This window comes from Schistocerca piceifrons, chromosome 9, assembly GCF_021461385.2.
Source record: "Schistocerca piceifrons isolate TAMUIC-IGC-003096 chromosome 9, iqSchPice1.1, whole genome shotgun sequence".
Taxonomy (NCBI): Eukaryota; Metazoa; Arthropoda; class Insecta; order Orthoptera; family Acrididae; genus Schistocerca; species Schistocerca piceifrons.
The window spans coordinates 58,811,756-58,832,138 of NC_060146.1; the positions used below are offsets into that span (position 1 = coordinate 58,811,756).

At 46.7% G+C, this 20,383-nt stretch overlaps 1 protein-coding gene across 1 annotated transcript; it reads left to right on the plus strand.

Moving 5' to 3' along the window:
* Positions 1–2,502: 2,502 nt before the first annotated feature.
* Positions 2,503–19,869, plus strand: LOC124717354 (arylalkylamine N-acetyltransferase 1). Its single transcript, XM_047244184.1, has 3 exons — positions 2,503–2,721; positions 9,214–9,483; positions 19,589–19,869. Exons 1-3 carry the CDS (start codon positions 2,503–2,505, stop codon positions 19,763–19,765), a joined length of 666 nt encoding a protein of 221 aa, XP_047100140.1. The 3' UTR covers positions 19,766–19,869.
* Positions 19,870–20,383: the final 514 nt, after the last annotated feature.

The window sequence follows — 20,383 nt, forward strand, 5'->3', positions numbered from 1 at the left end:
GATGCCTCGTGTAAGGAGGAGAAATGCGTACCATCACTTTTCCAACTTTGTGTAGCCTATCGCGATTGCGGTTTATCGTATCGCGACATTGCTGCTCTCGTTGATCGGGATCCAATGACTGTTAGCAGAATATGCAACGATGGGTTCAGGAGGGTAATACGGAACGCCGTGCTGGACCCCAACGGCCTCGTATCACTAGCAGTCGAGATGACATGCATCTTATCCGCCTGGTTGTAACGGATCGTGCAGCCACGTCTCGATCCCTGAGTCAACAGATGGGGACGTTTGCAAGACAACAACCATCTGCACGATCAGTTCGACGCCGTTTGCAGCAGCATGGACTATCAGCTCGGAGACCACGGCTGTGGTTACCCTTGACGCTGGATCACAGACAGGAGCGCCTGAGATGGTGTACTCAACGACGAACGTGGGTGCACGAATGGCAAAACGTCATTTTTTCCGATTAATTCAGGTTCTGTTTACAGCATCATGATGGTCGCATCCGTGTTTGGCGACATCGCGGTGAACGCACATTGGAAGCGTGTATTCGTCATCGCCATACTGGCGTATCACCCGGCGTGATGGTATGGTGTGCCATTGGTTTCACGTCTCGGCCACCTCTAGTTTGCACTGACGGCACTTTGAACAGTGGACGTTACATTTGAGACGTGTTACGACCCTTGGCTCTACCCTTCATTCGATCCCTGCTAAACCCAACATTTCAGCAGGATAATGCACGACCGCATGTTGCAGGTCCTGTGCGGGACTTTCTGGATACAGAAAATGTTCGACTGCTGCTCCGGCCAGCACATTCTCCATATCTCTCACCAACTGAAATCGTCTGGTCAACGGTGGTTGAGCAACTGGCTCGTCACAATACGCCAGTCACTACTCTTGATGAACTTTGTTGAAGCTGCATGGCTAGCTGTACCTGTACACGCCATCCAAGCTCTGTTTGACTCAATGCCCAGGCGTATCAAGGCCGTTATTTTGCCCAGAGGTGGTTCTTCTTAGTACTGATTTCTCAGGATCTATGCACCCAAATTGCGTGAAAATGTAATCACATGTCAGTTCTGGTATAATATATTTGTCCAATGAATACCCGTTTACCATCTGCATTTCTTCCTGGTGCAGCAGTTTTTAATGGCCAGTAGTGTATGTTCCAACTCATAGGGACCCACATGGAATTCAGTTTTACACAGACAAAGTGTGAACAATGTGTGGTTTAGCCATAAATGGCCAATAGTGCTTTCCGGATACTATATCAAACAAAGAATACTGCATGGAACCTCAAAAGTTTGTGCCACGTTACAAAATGGTTCAAATGGCTCTAAGCAGTATGGGACTTAACATCTGAGGTCATCAGTCCCCTTGACTTAGAACTACGTAAACCTAACTAACCTAAGGACATCACACACATCCATGCCCGAGGCAGGATTCGAACCTGCGACTGTAGCAGCAGCGCGGTTATAAACTGAAGCGCCTAGACCCGCTCGGCCACAGCGTCCGGCACACGTTACATCGCAGTACGCTACATCATACAGAAACTTGAAACTTCCTGGCAGATTAAAACTGTGTGCCCGACCGAGACTCGAAATCGGGACCTTTGCCTTTCGCGGGCAAGTGCTCTACCATCTGAGCTACCGAAGCACGACTCACGCCCGGACGCCACAGCTTTACTTCTGCCAGTATCTCGTCTCCTACCTTCCAAACTATACAGAAGCTCTTCTGCGAACCTTGCAGAAATAGCACTCCTGAAAGAAAGGATATTGTGGAGACATGGCTTAGCCACAGCTTGGGGGATGTTTCCAGAATGAGATTTTCACTCTGCAGCGGAGTGTGCGCTGATACGAAACTTCCTGGCAGATTAAAACTGTGTGCCCGACCGAGACTCGAACTCGGGACCTTTGCCTTTCGCGGGCAAGTGCTCTACCATCTGAGCTACCGAAGCACGACTCACGCCCGGTCCCCACAGTTTTACTTCTGCCAGTATCTCGTCTCCTACCTTCCAAACTGGTAGAGCACTTGCCCGCGAAAGGCGAAGGTCCCGAGTTCGAGTCTCGGTCGGGCACACAGTTTTAATCTGCCAGGAAGTTTCATATCAGCGCACACTCCGCTGCAGAGTGAAAATCTCATTCTGGAAACATCCCCCAGGCTGTGGCTAAGCCATGTCTCCGCAATATCCTTTCTTTCAGGAGTGCTAGTTCTGCAAGGTACGCAGGAGAGCTTCTGTAAAGTTTGGAAGGTAGGAGACGAGATACTGGCAGAAGTAAAGCTGTGAGGACCGGGCGTGAGTCGTGCTTGGGTAGCTCAGATGGCAAAGCACTTGCCCGCGAAAGGCAAAGGTCCCGAGTTCGAGTCTCGGTCGGGCACACAGTTTTAATCTGCCAGGAAGTTTCATATCAGCGCACACTCCGCTGCAGAGTGAAAATCTCATTCTGGATACAGAAACTTGGTAAACGTGGGTCCCTCGCCCTTTTCTGTTGCAGGAGAGCACCGACGATGGCCAGCTTTCCAGGGATCGACTTCTCGCCGATCCCAGAGGCTCGGTACGACGACGTCATCAAACACCTGCGGGACAACTTCTTCGCCGACGAGCCGCTCAACTGCTCGGTGCGGCTCTGCCAGCCTGGAGAACCACACGCCGAGCTGGAGGAGCACGCACTCAGCACGCTGAGGGACAGGCTGTCTTGGATGGCCATGGACACAGACACCGGACAGGTGAGCCTCCGACTCTCAAACAAAATCCCGAATAGCGTGTGGATCAGAACGGCAGAGAAACTCACAGTCGACATGCAAAAGGATAAGCTTCGCTGTATGGCCTCGTATAAAACTGTTGGGTAAGCGAGAATCGGTGTCGGAGCAGTATCTGCAGAGGGTTCAGATACACAGAGAATCGTAGGCAGGACTGAAGAAGCTTGCGCGCAGCACCCCGAGGTGAAGGCTCTTCTGGACGGCTCTGTACACAGACGCTGGGCAGATGACGGCAGGGCGGGATGAACGGGTTTCTCTGGAAGCGGTGGGCTCAGACGCTGGGTTCCTGGGCGGCTAGATTCACGTTTACGTGAATACAAAGTTCGTACATGTAAGCCCACAGAAATAGAGATTAAGATTTCCAGGGAAGGTGCACCACCAGACTCAAATTTCTTTCAGATCATCAGCCTTCTGACAGATTTCATCTCTAATCTCTCTCCTTGCCAGTATCACTTGTGCCCTTTCTTCAGTTATCTTTTGGCTGCACTCCAATCTCTCTCTACCCCTACAGTTTTTATCATCTGCAGATCTCTTTATAACTGTGGAAGCTATTCCCTGGGGTCTTAAGTCCTGTCATCCTGTCCTTTCTTCTCGTCCTTTGGAGAACCTCCTCATCTCTTATCTGTCCACTTCATTCTGGACATCCTTCTAAAGCACCACATCTCATTTCTTTTCCAATTTTCCTACAGTCCGTTATACATTAACACAAAATGCAGTGCTCTAACCTTACATTTTTAGAAATTTCTTCCTCAGATAAAGGCTTGTGTTGGATACTAGCAGACTTCGCTTGCCCAGGAACACCCTCTATGTCTGTGCTCATCTGCTTTTTGTATCCTCCTCGGTTCGTCCGTCACGTGTTATTTTACTTCCAAGGTAGCACAAGTCCATCAATTTCGATGCTAAGGCAATCGCTAGACTTATTTCTGGTACTTCTCAAGCTTCCGTATTTCTTCGCCTTACTTTCAAACCATTCTCTGTACTCATCATACTGTTTACTCCGTCCAAAAAAAAAAAATAGTTCAAATGGCTCTGAGCACTATGGGACTTAACATCTGTGGTCATCAGTCTCCTAGAACTTAGAACTACTTAAACCTAACTAAGGACATCACACACATCCATGCCCGAGACAGGATTCGAACCTGCGACCGTAGCGGTCACGCGGTTCCAGACTGAAGCGCCTAGAACCGCACGCCCACACGTGCCGGCTTACTCCGTCCAGCAAGTCCCATAATGTTTTTTTTTTCTTTTTTTCCCAACTAGGATAGCAGTGATATCAGCGGATCTTCTCATTGATACTCTTTCAGTCTGAATTTTGATACCACTGTTGAACTTTTCTTCAACATTCTTCCATAGCACCGAGCGAGGTAGCGTAGTGGTTAGACACTGGACTCGCATTCGGGAGGACGATGGTTCAATCCCGCGTCCGGCCATCCTGATTTAGGTTTTCCGTGATTTCCCTAAATCACTCCAGGAAAATGCCGGGGTGGTTCCTTTGAAAGGGCACGGCCGACTTCCTTCCCCGTCCTTCCCTAATCCGATGAGACCGATGACCTCGCTGTTAGGTCTCTTCCCCCAACCAATCCAATCCAGATCTTCCATAGCATCTTCTGCCTACCGAATGGACAATGTAAGCGAAAGTCTTCATTCCTCTTGTACACCGTTTTAAAACCGTGGTTTCCGTTTTTAGTTTTACTTTACTGAAATGAAATGATCGTATGGCATTGTCAGTCGGGAGATCCCATTCGGGCTCGGCCACCAAGCGCAAGTCTTATTTCAGTCGACGCCACATTGGGCGACTTGCGTGCTGATGATCAGAATGAAATGATGATGATGACAACACAACACGCAGTCCATGAGCGGAGCAAATCTCCAACCTGGCCGGGAATCGAACCCAGGTCCGCTGCAGAGGAGGAAAGAACGTTACCACCCATCTTAGCAGGCGGACTTTTCGTTTAGTAAAGATACCTGATGGTTTTCTTGTATACTGGGCGTTGTAGTGTAATAAATATGTAATGTACTGAATCGACTGTGAGAACGCTAAGTGGCAAAGACGTTATCTGAGAGGCTCTATGATAATTATACCGTTGACTCGGAATATTACTCTCTCTGTGGTTTACTCGTAACTAGGGGTGACTAAAGTTTTCTGTTCTCTTCTTTTGATGTTATGTGGAGAATTGTACAAGAGACACAATAAACCGTTATTATTTCATGAGAACAAAGGTGAACGTCACGACGTTTATTAGTATTTTCGGAAGTTTTGAAATAGCAGAATTGTTTCAGATTGAATGCGACGTGTACGGGAAGAGATGTGGACAACAGACCTCTAACCTGCAATCTCATGTATGAATAGTTGCTAAAAATATCCAGCCGTCTCTCCCAAGACTCTTCATACGCGCAACAAACAGTAATTCTTTTAACAGCACTATCAGAGACAATTTTATCACGTTGTTACGATCTTTTACTGCGAGCATAATACATCGACAACAGACAAGCAAAAAATAGACAAACACATAAAAGAATCTACCACAGCGTCCCTCTTAAGAGTCATTGGGCGTATTTCCTTTGGTATTTTGGCAGATACTTCCAATTTCTTTTTGTGTAGTTGGAGTCATCCCAAACAAATGTCGCTCATCAAGTCTTTCATTGGATGCCTGGCGTGGACGGAAACAGTCGGTTTCTTTCCTGTTGCGGACAAAATCATCTTTTTAGTAAAATTATACGTGCCCATCCGACAGAGCAGTCCCGAATTAGTCTGCCGCGGTATTCCCTTTCCCGGTATGTATTAACAGGGACAGCGAAACGCGAAGAATACCCGGTACTCCAGCAGCCACTGAACAGCGCTGCTGCATGGCTGGCAGCAGGCAGCGCCGGCCATTTTCAGCCAGGTGTCCGGATACTTTTGATCACATAGTGTATCAACTCACCACGTCCTAACTGAACGGCAACTAACTCTAACGACCGTTACAGCGTATATTTAAAGCAAACCTGACTGCATCCTCATAGTGGTGCTAATAGCGGCATTTTTATGCGACTGGCGCGAAATTTGAATAGACGTCATCTTTCAGACGTAGAAACACGCCTACCAGCTTCCGTTAGTGTCGCACAATGTATAGTTGTTTTGTTGTTCCATACCTCCTGCATTAATTTCGACGAATAGTTTCGCAACACCTCGTATAAATCGTGTACGCATCGTATTTCAGTGCCTTCTTCATTATTTTCTGTTAAGCACGTTTCATTATACAGTAAAAACTCGATTAACCGTCACTCTTTAACCCGTCAGTTTCTGTTAACCGTCACTGCTGTAACAGCATAATAATACTGTAATAACAGTATGCTCTAAGGTGCAGTGACGCGTTCGCTTTGTTTATTTACTCCATTTTAGTGGGAAGTGAATGTACCCGCCCGCCGTAGAATAGTACATAAAATATGACCTTCAGTTGACGTGCTAACACCTCTCCCCCTTTTCTTGTCTTTGTCTCACTTGTGAGTCAACAATCACCACTGGATCGATTTCCAGTTGTGGCGAGAAGACTAATTGTCGCAGTATATCTAGCGGCCTGTGCCGTGTTACGTGTTTTCCACTTAAATAAGCTTTATTGACTAGTATTTAACACTACCGTATTTAGTGCAGGTGTGTGTGATACAGTGACTTGATAAAATGTCTGAAAAACGTAAACGTGTTGTTTTAGGACTTAATGAAAAATTTGAAATTATAAACGCTTAAGAAAGGGCGAAACTGCGACAAGTGTAGCGCTGATTTATGGTACTGGAAGAACAACAGTTAACGATATAAAACGTGATGCTGATAAAATAGAACAACATGTGTCAACAATGCAGAGCATGGATGGAGACGTGCGAACAAGAAAGACAATGAAACCTGCAAAACATGATGAATTGGACACTGCAATGTACCGATGGTTTATACAAGCAAGAAGTCAGGGGATTCCACTTTCAGGGCCTATAATAATGGCCAAGGCTGTTGAAATGAACAACAAACTTGACGGTGACTCGTCTTTTAAAGCAAGTATCGGATGGCTCGACAAGTTTAAATTTCGTCATGGCATTCGCCAACTTGATATCAGTGGAGAAAAACTCGTCCGCTGATAGCTCTGTAATTGCTGAGTTCCGGGAACAATTTAAAGAAAAAATGGCTGAATTGAATCTTGTTAGGGAGCAAGTTTACAATTGTGATGAAACTGGGCTTCATTGGAAGGCTTTACCACAAAAGACATTAGCATCACTCTCTGAAAAAGCAGCTCCAGGTTTCAAAGTACAACAAGATCGCATCACTGCTATGGTTTGTGCAAATGCGACCGGCACTCATAGGCTACCCCTACTTGTGATTGGGAAATCAAGAAAACCTCGTACATTCAAGAATTTGAATTTGAATGCTCTCCCTGCACAATACTACGCCCAGAAGAGTGCTTGGATGGATCAATCAATTTTTTCTGACTGGTTTCACAAACAATTTGTACATCAAGTTAGAGCACATTTGGCTGAAAAAAAGTTGCCACAGAAAGCGCTATTGCTATTAGACAATTCCCCAACGCACCCTACTTGTGAAATGAAAAGTGATGACGGCAACATAACATGTCTCTTCCTTCCAGCAAACACAACTTCACTTATACAGCCCATGGATCAGGGAATCATCGAAAACATGAAACGTCGTTATAGAAAAATATTTATCGAAAGTTTGCTCTCATCTGATGAAACAACATCTGTAAAACAGTTTTGGAGGTCTTAAAGTATTAAAGATGCCATTTTTAATGTTGCCAGTGCATGGAGTGATTTGTCAGTGTCAAATCTCAAGAACGGCTGGAATAAACTTTGGCCTCAACCTAGAGGTGAAGAATCGGAGGAACCTGAGTGTGTGACAGTTGACGAGATGGTCAATTTGTGCAATAATTTACAAATCAGCACAAATTTGACGTCAGAAGAAGTATCAAAGTGGTTAGAGTGTGACAAAGTGGACGGGGGTTTTCAAATTTTGAGTGATGACGAAATTGTTGCCAGCGTAAGTGCCGCCACAGATGAAGAAGAAGGGGTTGATGAAGACCATGAAGAAAAGCAAACTATTAGCCATTCAGAGGCCGAAACAATGCTGTCCAAGTGCATAGAATGGTTTGAAAGTCAAGAAGAGGCTGATGCAACGCAGGCACTACTGCTCCGAAAAATACGAAATATTACCGCGGTGAAACGTCGAACATCAAAAAGGCAGAAGAAATTGACTGACTATTTCCAAGCTAGATAAACTATTTCACCTGTAAGTTTATAGTACAGTACAGTACTGTACATTACGTATTTTGCAACTTTTGTAGCTACTGTACGGATGTTTTTATCATGTAATAAATAGTTTTATTTGCTATTACAATCGTGTTTAATTTGTTGTCTCTCCGAAATATTATTATATTACTGTGAAAGTGATATGTGTCTATACATAAAATAATTGATTCAGGTTATGTTTTGGAGGAATACAGTGTTTCTGTTATCCGCCTATTCGCTCAACCGTCACGACCAGAGGCCGAAACAATGCTGTCCAAGTGTATAACCTAACCCTGAGCAACATGCGTGAGTAACCATTCGCAATAGTGTTGTTGTTGTGCATAATACGTACGTTGTAATGCTTCCATCGCTCTCATTTTGTTTGCTCGCTTACGTAGCAGCTTCAACGTATTTTCGCATGACGTTCATTTTTGTGGGGTGGATAGACGTCTTACAATAGTCTCGTGAACACGTTCAATATTTTCCGGCCAGCAGACTTTCTTTACATGGTTCCCTTTGACGTTAACGACTGATTCTGTTGCTCTAAATTTAGTGATCAGTTTCTCCACAACACTTTTTGCAGGAGTAGCTGACTTCCGATAAATAACGTGAACCTCTCATTTAACGTTTTTCAACGGTAACGTCCAAAATATGTTTCAACAATAAAAACTTTTTGTTCGATTCCTGTAGAATTGTACTCACAACAAGCTTCAAACAGACTACTGACAACGCAGCAGTGGTAACTAAATCGCGGCTCTACCGTTAAGAATTAACAACACACTGATAGCTTCAAATATCACGTTCAGTTTAACATGTGGCCTCTTTCATCTTGGCCACTGCGTGTAATATGCTGTACAATAATCCTGAAATTCGTCCACTGATGCCGGCGAACTGGCCGAGCGGTTCTAGGCGCTACAGTCTGGAACCGCGTGACCGCTACGGTTGCAGGTTCGAATCCTGCCTCGGACATGGATGTGTGTGATGTCATTAGGTTAGTTAGGTTTAAGTAGTTCAAAGTTCTAGGGAACTGATGACCTCAGAAGTTAAGTCCCATAGTGCTCAGAGCCATTTGAACCATCCACCGATGTCCCACATGTTCAGGTCCAGAGACACTGTTGATTGACGAGACGATCTGTAACGGTTGGTGGCCTGAAGAGCGAACGGCGAGTGGTGACGCAGTTCGTGCCCTGTCCACAGGTGGTGGGGGTGGCGCTGAACGGCGTGTCGCGGCGTGGCGACCTGGCCGAGGCGCAGGAGCGGCTGGCCGCCGTCTCGGACGACAAGTTCCGCACCATCTTCGGACTTCTGTACGGCGTCAACCGCCGGCTGGACCTGTTCACAGCGCATGGCGTCGACCAGATCTTCGAGTGCCGCATCCTGTCGGTGGACTCGCGGTACCGAGGTCGCGGTCTAGCCAGGCGCCTGCTCCAGCTGAGCGAGGGGACAGCCAGGGAGAGAGGCTTCAAGGTGAGTACTCTTCTGACCACCAGCGTACCTAGGTGGTACTGTAGATAAGCGAGGGGGTCAATGGAGAGTGAGTCTTCGAAATTAGTACTGGACTTCGTCCCACGACTCGATCACCAATGCGGTACTGGGGGTCATTGCGAAATGAGGCTTCGAGTTAAGTACTGGGCTGCCTAGATCCAACGGTGTAGTCATCACTGAGGTATCAGCAGTCTATGGTAGTTCAGTAGGGGGGTCACCGCAGAGCTGAGTACTGGGCTTTCCAAATCCCATGGTGTAATCACCAGTGGGGTATTGGGGATCTGAAGTAGCTCCATCAGGGGGCCACCGTGAAACGTGGCTCCAAGCTGAGTACTGGTCTGTCTAAATCCCATGGCATGATCACCACTGGGGTATCAGGGATCTAAAGTAGCTCCATCAGGGAGCCACCGTGAAACGTGGCTCCAAGCTGAGTACTGGTCTGTCTAAATCCCATGGCATGATCACCACTGGGGTATTGGGGATCTGCAGTAGCTCCATAAGGGGGCCACTGTGAAACATAGCTTCAAGCTGAGTACTGGTCTGTTTAAATCCCATGGCATGATCACCACTGGGGTATCGGGGATCTGAAGTAGCTCCATCAGGGGGCCACCGTGAAACGTGGCTCCAAGCTGAGTACTGGTCTGTCTAAATCCCATGGCATGATCACCACTGGGGTATTGGGGATCTGCAGTAGCTCCATAAGGGGGCCACTGTGAAACATAGCTTCAAGCTGAGTACTGGTCTGTCTAAATCCCATGGCATGATCACCACTGGGGTATCAGGGATCTGAAGTAGCTCCATCAGGGGGCCACCGTGAAACGTGGCTCCAAGCTGAGTACTGGTCTGTCTAAATCCCATGGCATGATCACCACTGGGGTATTGGGGATCTGCAGTAGCTCCATAAGGGGGCCACTGTGAAACATAGCTTCAAGCTGAGTACTGGTCTGTCTAAATCCCATGGCATGATCACCACTGGGGTATCAGGGATCTGAAGTAGCTCCATCAGGGGGCCACCGTGAAACGTGGCTCCAAGCTGAGTACTGGTCTGTCTAAATCCCATGGCATGATCACCACTGGGGTATCGGGGATCTGCAGTAGCTCCATAAGGGGGCCACTGTGAAACATGGCTCCAAGCTGAGTACTGGTCTGTCTAAATCCCATGGCATGATCACCACTGGGGTATCAGGGATCTGAAGTAGCTCCATCAGGGGGCCACCGTGAAACGTGGCTCCAAGCTGAGTACTGGTCTGTCTAAATCCCATGGCATGATCACCACTGGGGTATTGGGGATCTGCAGTAGCTCCATAAGGGGGCCACTGTGAAACATAGCTTCAAGCTGAGTACTGGTCTGTCTAAATCCCATGGCATGATCACCACTGGGGTATCAGGGATCTGAAGTAGCTCCATCAGGGGGCCACCGTGAAACGTGGCTCCAAGCTGAGTACTGGTCTGTCTAAATCCCATGGCATGATCACCACTGGGGTATTGGGGATCTGCAGTAGCTCCATAAGGGGACCACTGTGAAACATAGCTTCAAGCTGAGTACTGGTCTGTCTAAATCCCATGGCATGATCACCACTGGGGTATCAGGGATCTGAAGTAGCTCCATCAGGGGGCCACCGTGAAACGTGGCTCCAAGCTGAGTACTGGTCTGTCTAAATCCCATGGCATGATCACCACTGGGGTATTGGGGATCTGCAGTAGCTCCATAAGGGGGCCACTGTGAAACATAGCTTCAAGCTGAGTACTGGTCTGTCTAAATCCCATGGCATGATCACCACTGGGGTATCAGGGATCTGAAGTAGCTCCATCAGGGGGCCACCGTGAAACGTGGCTCCAAGCTGAGTACTGGTCTGTCTAAATCCCATGGCATGATCACCACTGGGGTATTGGGGATCTGCAGTAGCTCCATAAGGGGGCCACTGTGAAACATAGCTTCAAGCTGAGTACTGGTCTGTCTAAATCCCATGGCATGATCACCACTGGGGTATCAGGGATCTGAAGTAGCTCCATCAGGGGGCCACCGTGAAACGTGGCTCCAAGCTGAGTACTGGTCTGTCTAAATCCCATGGCATGATCACCACTGGGGTATCGGGGATCTGCAGTAGCTCCATAAGGGGGCCACTGTGAAACATGGCTCCAAGCTGAGTACTGGTCTGTCTAAATCCCATGGCATGATCACCACTGGGGTATCAGGGATCTGAAGTAGCTCCATCAGGGGGCCACCGTGAAACGTGGCTCCAAGCTGAGTACTCGTCTGTCTAAATCCCATGGCATGATCACCACTGGGGTATTGGGGATCTGCAGTAGCTCCATAAGGGGGCCACTGTGAAACATAGCTTCAAGCTGAGTACTGGTCTGTCTAAATCCCGTGGCATGATCACCACTGGGGTATCAGGGATCTGAAGTAGCTCCATCAGGGGGCCACCGTGAAACGTGGCTCCAAGCTGAGTACTGGTCTGTCTAAATCCCATGGCATGATCACCACTGGGGTATTGGGGATCTGCAGTAGCTCCATAAGGGGGCCACTGTGAAACATAGCTTCAAGCTGAGTACTGGTCTGTCTAAATCCCATGGCATGATCACCACTGGGGTATCAGGGATCTGAAGTAGCTCCATCAGGGGGCCACCGTGAAACGTGGCTCCAAGCTGAGTACTGGTCTGTCTAAATCCCATGGCATGATCACCACTGGGGTATCGGGGATCTGCAGTAGCTCCATAAGGGGGCCACTGTGAAACATGGCTCCAAGCTGAGTACTGGTCTGTCTAAATCCCATGGCATGATCACCACTGGGGTATCAGGGATCTGCAGTAGCTCCATAAGGGGGCCACTGTGAAACATAGCTTCAAGCTGAGTACTGGTCTGTCTAAATCCCATGGCATGATCACCACTGGGGTATCAGGGATCTGAAGTAGCTCCATCAGGGGGCCAACGTGAAACGTGGCTCCAAGCTGAGTACTGGTCTGTCTAAATCCCATGGCATGATCACCACTGGGGTATTGGGGATCTGCAGTAGCTCCATAAGGGGGCCACTGTGAAACATAGCTTCAAGCTGAGTACTGGTCTGTCTAAATCCCATGGCATGATCACCACTGGGGTATCAGGGATCTGAAGTAGCTCCATCAGGGGGCCACCGTGAAACGTGGCTCCAAGCTGAGTACTGGTCTGTCTAAATCCCATGGCATGATCACCACTGGGGTATTGGGGATCTGCAGTAGCTCCATAAGGGGGCCACTGTGAAACATAGCTTCAAGCTGAGTACTGGTCTGTCTAAATCCCATGGCATGATCACCACTGGGGTATCAGGGATCTGAAGTAGCTCCATCAGGGGGCCACCGTGAAACGTGGCTCCAAGCTGAGTACTGGTCTGTCTAAATCCCATGGCATGATCACCACTGGGGTATTGGGGATCTGCAGTAGCTCCATAAGGGGGCCACTGTGAAACATAGCTTCAAGCTGAGTACTGGTCTGTCTAAATCCCATGGCATGATCACCACTGGGGTATCAGGGATCTGAAGTAGCTCCATCAGGGGGCCACCGTGAAACGTGGCTCCAAGCTGAGTACTGGTCTGTCTAAATCCCATGGCATGATCACCACTGGGGTATTGGGGATCTGCAGTAGCTCCATAAGGGGGCCACTGTGAAACATAGCTTCAAGCTGAGTACTGGTCTGTCTAAATCCCATGGCATGATCACCACTGGGGTATTGGGGATCTGCAGTAGCTCCATAAGGGGGCCACTGTGAAACATAGCTTCAAGCTGAGTTCTGGGCTGTCTAAATCCCATGGCATGATCACCACTGGGGTATCGGGGATCTGCAGTGGCTCCATAAGGGGGCCACTGTGAAACATGGCTCCAAGCTGAGTACTGGGCTGTCAAATCCCATGCTGTGATCTCCATTGGGGTATCAGGGATCTGCAGTAACTCCATAAGAGGGCCACCGTGAAATGTGGCTTCAAGCTGAGTACTGGGACATTTAAATCCCATGGCGTGATCACCAGTGGGGTATTGGGGATCTGCTGTAGCTCCGTAAGGAACCATTGTGAAACGTGGCTTAAAGCTGAGTACTGTGACATTTAAATCCCATGGCGTGATCACCACTGTGGTATTGGGGATCGGCTGTAGCTCCGTAAGGGGACCACTGTGAAACGTGGCTTGAAGCTGAGTACTGGGCAGTCTAAATCCCATGGCATGATCACCATTGGGGTATCAGGGATCTGCAGTAGCTCCATCATAAAACGTGGCTTCAAGCTAAGTACTGCGCTGTCTAAATCCCATGGCATGATCATCAGTGGGGTTTCGGGGATTTGCAGTAGCTCCATAAGGGGGCCACCATGAAACATAGATTCAAGCCGAGTACTGGGCTGTCTGAATCCCATTGTGTGATAACTAATGGTGTCATGCTGATCTGTATTAGCTCAATAAGGGCGCCAATATGAACCGAGGCTTCAAGCTGACTACTCAGTGTGGCGACTTCCCAAAATGACCACCAGAAAGCAATGCATCAGGTACACATGTATATCTCGTGAACACCAGTGGGGTGGATAGCAACTGGAACAGTCCACTATGGAAACCAATGAAATCGTAATTAAGTATGTATTGACCCATCCATGGTATAGAATCTGACCACGAGTAGGCTGTTTGCCGCTTTTGGTATGCTGTGCGGCGACTTTCATGGTGTGAGGTTACCAGATGTCAAACTGACCTGTAAAGTGATATGGACTGAAGTCAAGTGAGGAGTCAGCCACACGATTCAACACTGCAGGGACACTACCAGGAAGCAATACTTCAGGGTCATACTACTGTATATGTGCGAACACCACAGCGTTGAATAGCAACTGTTACAGCCCAGTATGGAGACTACCGAATTTTTTCTCAAATGTATACCAGCCCTGCCTGTGAGACACGATTTGGCTGTGGGCAGTCTGCCTGTTATATTCCAGTATACTGTATGGTGATTTGCAGGCATGACTTGTCCAGATTGCTAACTGATATGGTTTTAACTCCGGTGAGGAAGCAGGCAAACGACGCTACTCTGCATGGAGGCTGCCAGAGAAGAATGCTTCAGGTTCATGCTAGTCTACAAAAGTATGTGTTGTAAACACTGCCGAGATGTGTAGCAACTGCTGCAGCAGAGACTGACAACAACCGAATTTGTTCTCAATAAATGTACCGACCCACCTAGAAGACATGATATGACCTTGAGTAGGCTAATTGTCATCTGCTGGTGCATTGCATGGAGATTTCCAAGCATGGTACCGTTTGAACTCCTATAAGGAAGTAGGCACTTCGATGCAGCTCTGCAAGGAAACAGCAGGGAAGCAATAGCAGCTGCCGTAGCCTGGTTCACAGACATCAAAAATTTTCCTTAACATCCGCCTACTACACATGAACTGGCCTAAAGTAGGCTGCTAAGCAGTTGCTTCTGCAGTGTGTAGTTACGCCCAGGAAGTGAAATGTCTATATCTCCAAAGGATTTATTACATAATATTGGTGAATAATTGGCAGCCAATGCTGTACAATCGCAATAAAGCCATGAGATGTTCAACTGACTCTTTTTTTTAGGACATGTTATGCGTTTTGGGATTACACCAATCTTCAGACATCACAAACTTCAACAGCCTTGACAACGTACATGCTCTTCTTCAAGACTGATTGTGTCGTAGTTATAGTCATATGTTATTGGACACTTTCATTGAGTTGTCAAGACTGTGCGCCTGGTTGGTTATGAAGGAGTTGAAGTTTTGTGATGTCTGAAGATGGGTATAATCCCAAAACGCGTAACATGTTCTAACAAAAGAGCCAATTGAACATCTCGTGACTTTATTGCGATTGTACAACGTTGGTTGTCAATTACTAACATAAAAATGATCACAGGCCTCAGACGGGATTTGATATTGGTGAATGCCAGTGAGCAGGCAGGCAGATGATACAACTCCGCAAGGACACTGCCTTGAAGCAGTGCTTCAGTTTTTTTTCTATTCTATATTCTTACATCTCGTTAACATCACCGGGGTGCGTAGCAAGCAGTCTAGGGACGGTAGAGTTAGTCCTTAACGTATGCCCTGGCCTGCCAACAAGACACGTGGCTATCTTAACTGTCTTTCTCTTTCTCTCTCTCTCTCTATTACGTAACTTCTGCATCCCTTCTTGAAAAAATACTGTAATTGTCACACACTTCTGACAGAAGTCGATTTAGGTCCTAGCGACTTGCATTCTGTGGTTTTGTGTGGAACTACAGAATGTTTTAAAACCTAACATAACATCAATTTACAGCCGCATACCAACCAAAGAAACAATAACAATAACTGAAAGCCATCTGACATAGATAAACGTTATCCCACAAACACAGACACAAGAACTCTCAACATTTTGAAAGTAAATACAGGACGAGGAAGTTGTTTTGGCTAACATCTTCCTCAGTCACCTTGAAAACAAAATATTTGAATAAATAATAAAGCAAAAATGGTACGAAGTAACATCTGTGTGCTAGTACTGCTCTGGTGATGAGATATTTCGCTAGGCAAATGAGAAACATGACCATATACTACAATTACACAGACCCATCAATACAGTGTCCCAAAAATCCACTTCAGACCTGAAACTGCAGCAGCCACAAAAGATAAATTTTGTAGACATCACAATAGAAAGCAACAAGCACAAATACTGGTTCTCAACGTACAGAAAACTACGTCAACCAATGCAGTTACTCACAAAGGGTCAAACCACCTTACAGTCTACAATAAGGGCAACACAGATTCCCCATACAAATGCTGGACAGAACTGCAGTGGGCAACGACAGCTGTGCACAAGAACTAAAAATAATCAGACAGATTGCCAGAGAAAATGTCTGCAACATAAACGCTATTGACAAATTGAACTGTAAAATAAAAACTCAACAAAAGATGCACAACTGAGTCACAGCAGAATATGCCACTAACAATCACACCATTGAGAACATACAAATCGCACAAGATAAAGAAACCACAAAGAACAGGAAAACATGGTACACACTGACATTTGACAACAAAATAACGTACAGAATAGGAAATACTATGAGAAAAGGAGGTATAGACGTAGCATATAGAACAACACGCTGCAGAAAAGATCAAAATACCTAATAACATCAGAGATTAATTTAACAAAGCTGGTATACCTATATAAGCAACGGCTTTGCCGCAGTGAATACACCGGTTCCCGTGAGATCACCGAACTTAAGTGCTGTCGGGCTTGCTCAGCACTTGGCTGGGTGACCATCCAGGCCGCCATGCGCTGTTACCATTTTTCGGGGTGCACTCAGCCTCGTGATGCCAATTGAGGAGCCACTCGACCGAATAGTAGCGGCTTCGGTCAAAGAATACCATCATAACGACCGGGAGAGCGGTGTGCTGACCCCACGCCCCTCCTATCCGCATCCTCCAGCGGTCGGATGGTTCCGGCAGGCCACTCGTGGCCTGAAGACGGAGTGCTTTTTTTGGTATACCTATATACCAGCTAAACTGCAAAGACTGTTTTTCAGTATACATCGGACAGACATGTAGAAATTTCAGGATACCATACGTGGAACATTTAAGAGCAGTGAAAAGTGACAGCACAGACCTGCAATTGTACTAAAACACAGTTACCAACTGTGCGATTTTTTTAAGAATGGAAGAAAAAGCTGCCAGACGTGGCAAAAAAGTCATCAATAACCAAACTGTACTCTGCAATAAAAATCTATTGAACACTCTAAATTAACTATCAAGCAAGACGAAATAAAATACACACACATACAAAGGGAGAGAGAGCAAGAGAGAGAGAGAGAGAGAGAGAGAGAGAGAGAGAGAGAGAGAATGAAAACAAACGGAACAAACTGAAATGATAACAAAACAATGAGACCAGCGACAGACAAAAGTGCACGAAAAATTTAATCCATGCAATAAATCGCGTGACACAAACTGAGCTCAAAATTGCAATGTGGTAACATCTTTTATCGATATGATGTGGAGCAAGTCAGAAAATGATGAACTGTTTCTTTTTTATGATATCCATTTCATACAACTATGTTTAATGTTGTTTATTAACCATCAATTCTGTGAGCTAAAGTGGAGGCATGTTTGATAAAGGTCCATGATTATTAAATAATGTACTGTGCGGTCTCCGAGTCTGTTGATGGCCGACATGTAGTCGTGGTAATGAAGCTCTGAACGGTGTGAAATCGATGGCAATTAATAAACAACATTAAACAGAGGTGTGTGAAATGAATATCATAATAATGAGATTAAGTAGTTTACTGCTGTCCTCGAAAAGTCTACAGGGTGTTACAAAAAGGTATGGCCAAACTTTCAGGAAACATCTCTCACACCCAAATAAAGAAAAGATGTTATGTGTACATGTGTCCGGAAACGCTTAATTTCCATGTTAGAGCTCATTTTAGGTTCGTCAGTATGTACTGTACTTCCTCGATTCACCGCCTGTTGGCCCAATTGAAGGAAGGTAATGTTGACTTCGGTGCTTGTGTTGACATGCGACTCATTGCTCTACAATACTAGCATCATGCACATCAGTACGTAGCATCAACAGGTTAGTGTTCATCACGAACGTCGTTTTGCAGTCAGTGCAATGTTTACAAATGCGGAGTTGGCAGATGCCCATTTGATGTATGGATTAGCACGAGGCAATAGCCGTGGCGCGGTACGTTTGTATCGAGTCAGATTTCCAGAACGAAGGTGTCCCGACAGGAAGACGTTCGAAGCAATTGATCGGCACGGAACATTCCAGCCTATTACTTGCGACTGGGGAAGACCTAGAACGACGAGGACACCTGCAGTGGACGAGGCAATTCTTCGTGCAGTTGACGATAACCCTAATGTCAGCGTCAGAGAAGTTGCTGCTGTACAAGGTAACGTTGACCACGTCACTATATGGAGAGTGCTACGGGAGAACCAGTTGTTTCCGTACGATGTACAGCGTATGCAGGCACTATCAGCAGCTGATTGGCCTCCACGGGTACACTTCTGCGAATGGCTCATCCAACAATGTGTCGATCCTCATTTCAGTGCAAATGTTCTCTTTACGGATGAGGCTTCATTCCAACGTGATCAAATTGTAAATTTTTCACAATCAACATGTGTGGGCTGACGAGAATCCGCACGCAACTGTGCAATCACGTCATCGACACAGATTTTCTGTGAACGTTTGGTGGTGATGTCTCGATTGGGCCCCATGTTCTTCCACCTACGCTCAATGGAGCACGTTATCATGATTTCATACGGGATACTCTACCTGTGCTGCTAGAACATGTGCCTTTATAAGTACGACACAACATGTGGTTCATGCACGATGGAGCTCCTGCACATTTCAGTCGAAGTGTTCGTACACTTCTCAACAACAGATTCGGTGACCGATGGATTGGTAGAGGCGGACCAATTCCATGGCCTCCACGCTCTCCTGACCTCAACCCTCTTGACTTTCATTTATGGGGGCATTTGAAAGCTCTTGTCTACGCAACCCCGGTACCAAATGTAGAGACTCTTCGTGCTCGTATTGTGAACGGCTGTGATACAATACGCCATTCTCCAGGGCTGCATCAGCGCATCAGGGATTCCATGCGACGGAGGGTGGATGCATGTATCCTCGCTAACGGAGGACATTTTGAACATTTCCTGTAACAGAGTGTTTGAAGTCACGCTGGTACGTTCTGTTGCTGTGTGTTTCCATTCCATGATTAATGTGATCTGAAGAGAAGTAATAAAATGAGCTGTAACATGGAAAGTAAGCGTTTCCGGACACATGTCCACATAACGTCTTTTCTTTATTTGTGTGTGAGGAATGTTTCCTGAAAGTTTGGCCGTACCTTTTTGTAACACCCTGTATAACTTTGGACGTCCCAAACTTTTTCAAGCAACATGAAAGGTGTTAACAACAGCTTGTAGTCATCGTGTCATTCATGTACACACTATGTTGGTCCATTTTCGGTTGCTTTGAATCCAAATATCAATAAACTTTGTTGCCCATTTATTCAGAATGGGATGATTTGTTGATGGTGACATCAGGGTACTTTTGGTTGTGCGCCAGAGAGTGCTGTCAGACGTGGTGTTCCAGCAGGTGCTGAAGGAGGACGCCACAGGCCTCTTCTCACAGCGGGTCGCAGAATCCCTGGGTCTGCAGACGGCGTGCCAGGTTCGCTACTGCGACTACACCGCCGAGGACACTGGTGAGGTCGTCTTCCACACGCCGCAGCCGCACGACTGCCTCAAGATCATGGTAAAGGTGCTCGACTAAATTCCACAGGCCGGTTGTACCAACACTGCTTTCGCAAACTAAAGTGCCACGATCCCAATCACCTCTTCGGACAAACAGATTCCTCCCGAACCGTTAACCAGAACCAACACCTTTTGACCACATCGATACAAGGTCAGTGAGAGATGTTCGATGCTGTTTCTCAAATCATCTCTGGACCAGCATGACATATTGGAGGTCAGCAGTTACTCAGCTGGTAGCATTATTGCTGAAGCTGACAATAAAACGAGCTTTCACAACAGCCACTGCTCGAGATAAGTGTGTTGAGCCTCACAGTGTAGCTGAATCCTAATGGTGCCACACTGGTAAGAGGCAGTCAAGCGCGTAGCCACCTCCGCTGCTGTACTGTCGCGTGGGACCATCTCTAGCTTTGACTTCACCTGCTCATCTTTCCTTCTGGTATGCCATTACGTTTCTCTCAGAGGTGAAAAGTGACGATCCCCAGCTTCAGAGACCAAACACTGTTTAGTTGGCCATCACCCAAATTCTCTAAAACAATGCAGATATTGACAAGAAGACTGTACAGAACATCACTGTTCCAACCCTGACCTTATACATCTCACAAATATTAATTAACCTATGAAGAATAAGTCAGCTTTC

What these genes read in the sequence shown, in the direction of transcription:
- LOC124717354 (XM_047244184.1), top strand. Translation starts at nt 2,503, where the DNA reads ATGGCCAGCTTTCCAGGGATCGACTTCTCGCCGATCCCAGAGGCTCGG. An exon ending in TGGACACAGACACCGGACAG is followed by an intron (nt 2,722 to 9,213) that starts GTGAGCCTCCGA and finishes CCCTGTCCACAG; the next exon opens with GTGGTGGGGGTGGCGCTGAA. An exon ending in CCAGGGAGAGAGGCTTCAAG is followed by an intron (nt 9,484 to 19,588) that starts GTGAGTACTCTT and finishes GTGTTCCAGCAG; the next exon opens with GTGCTGAAGGAGGACGCCAC.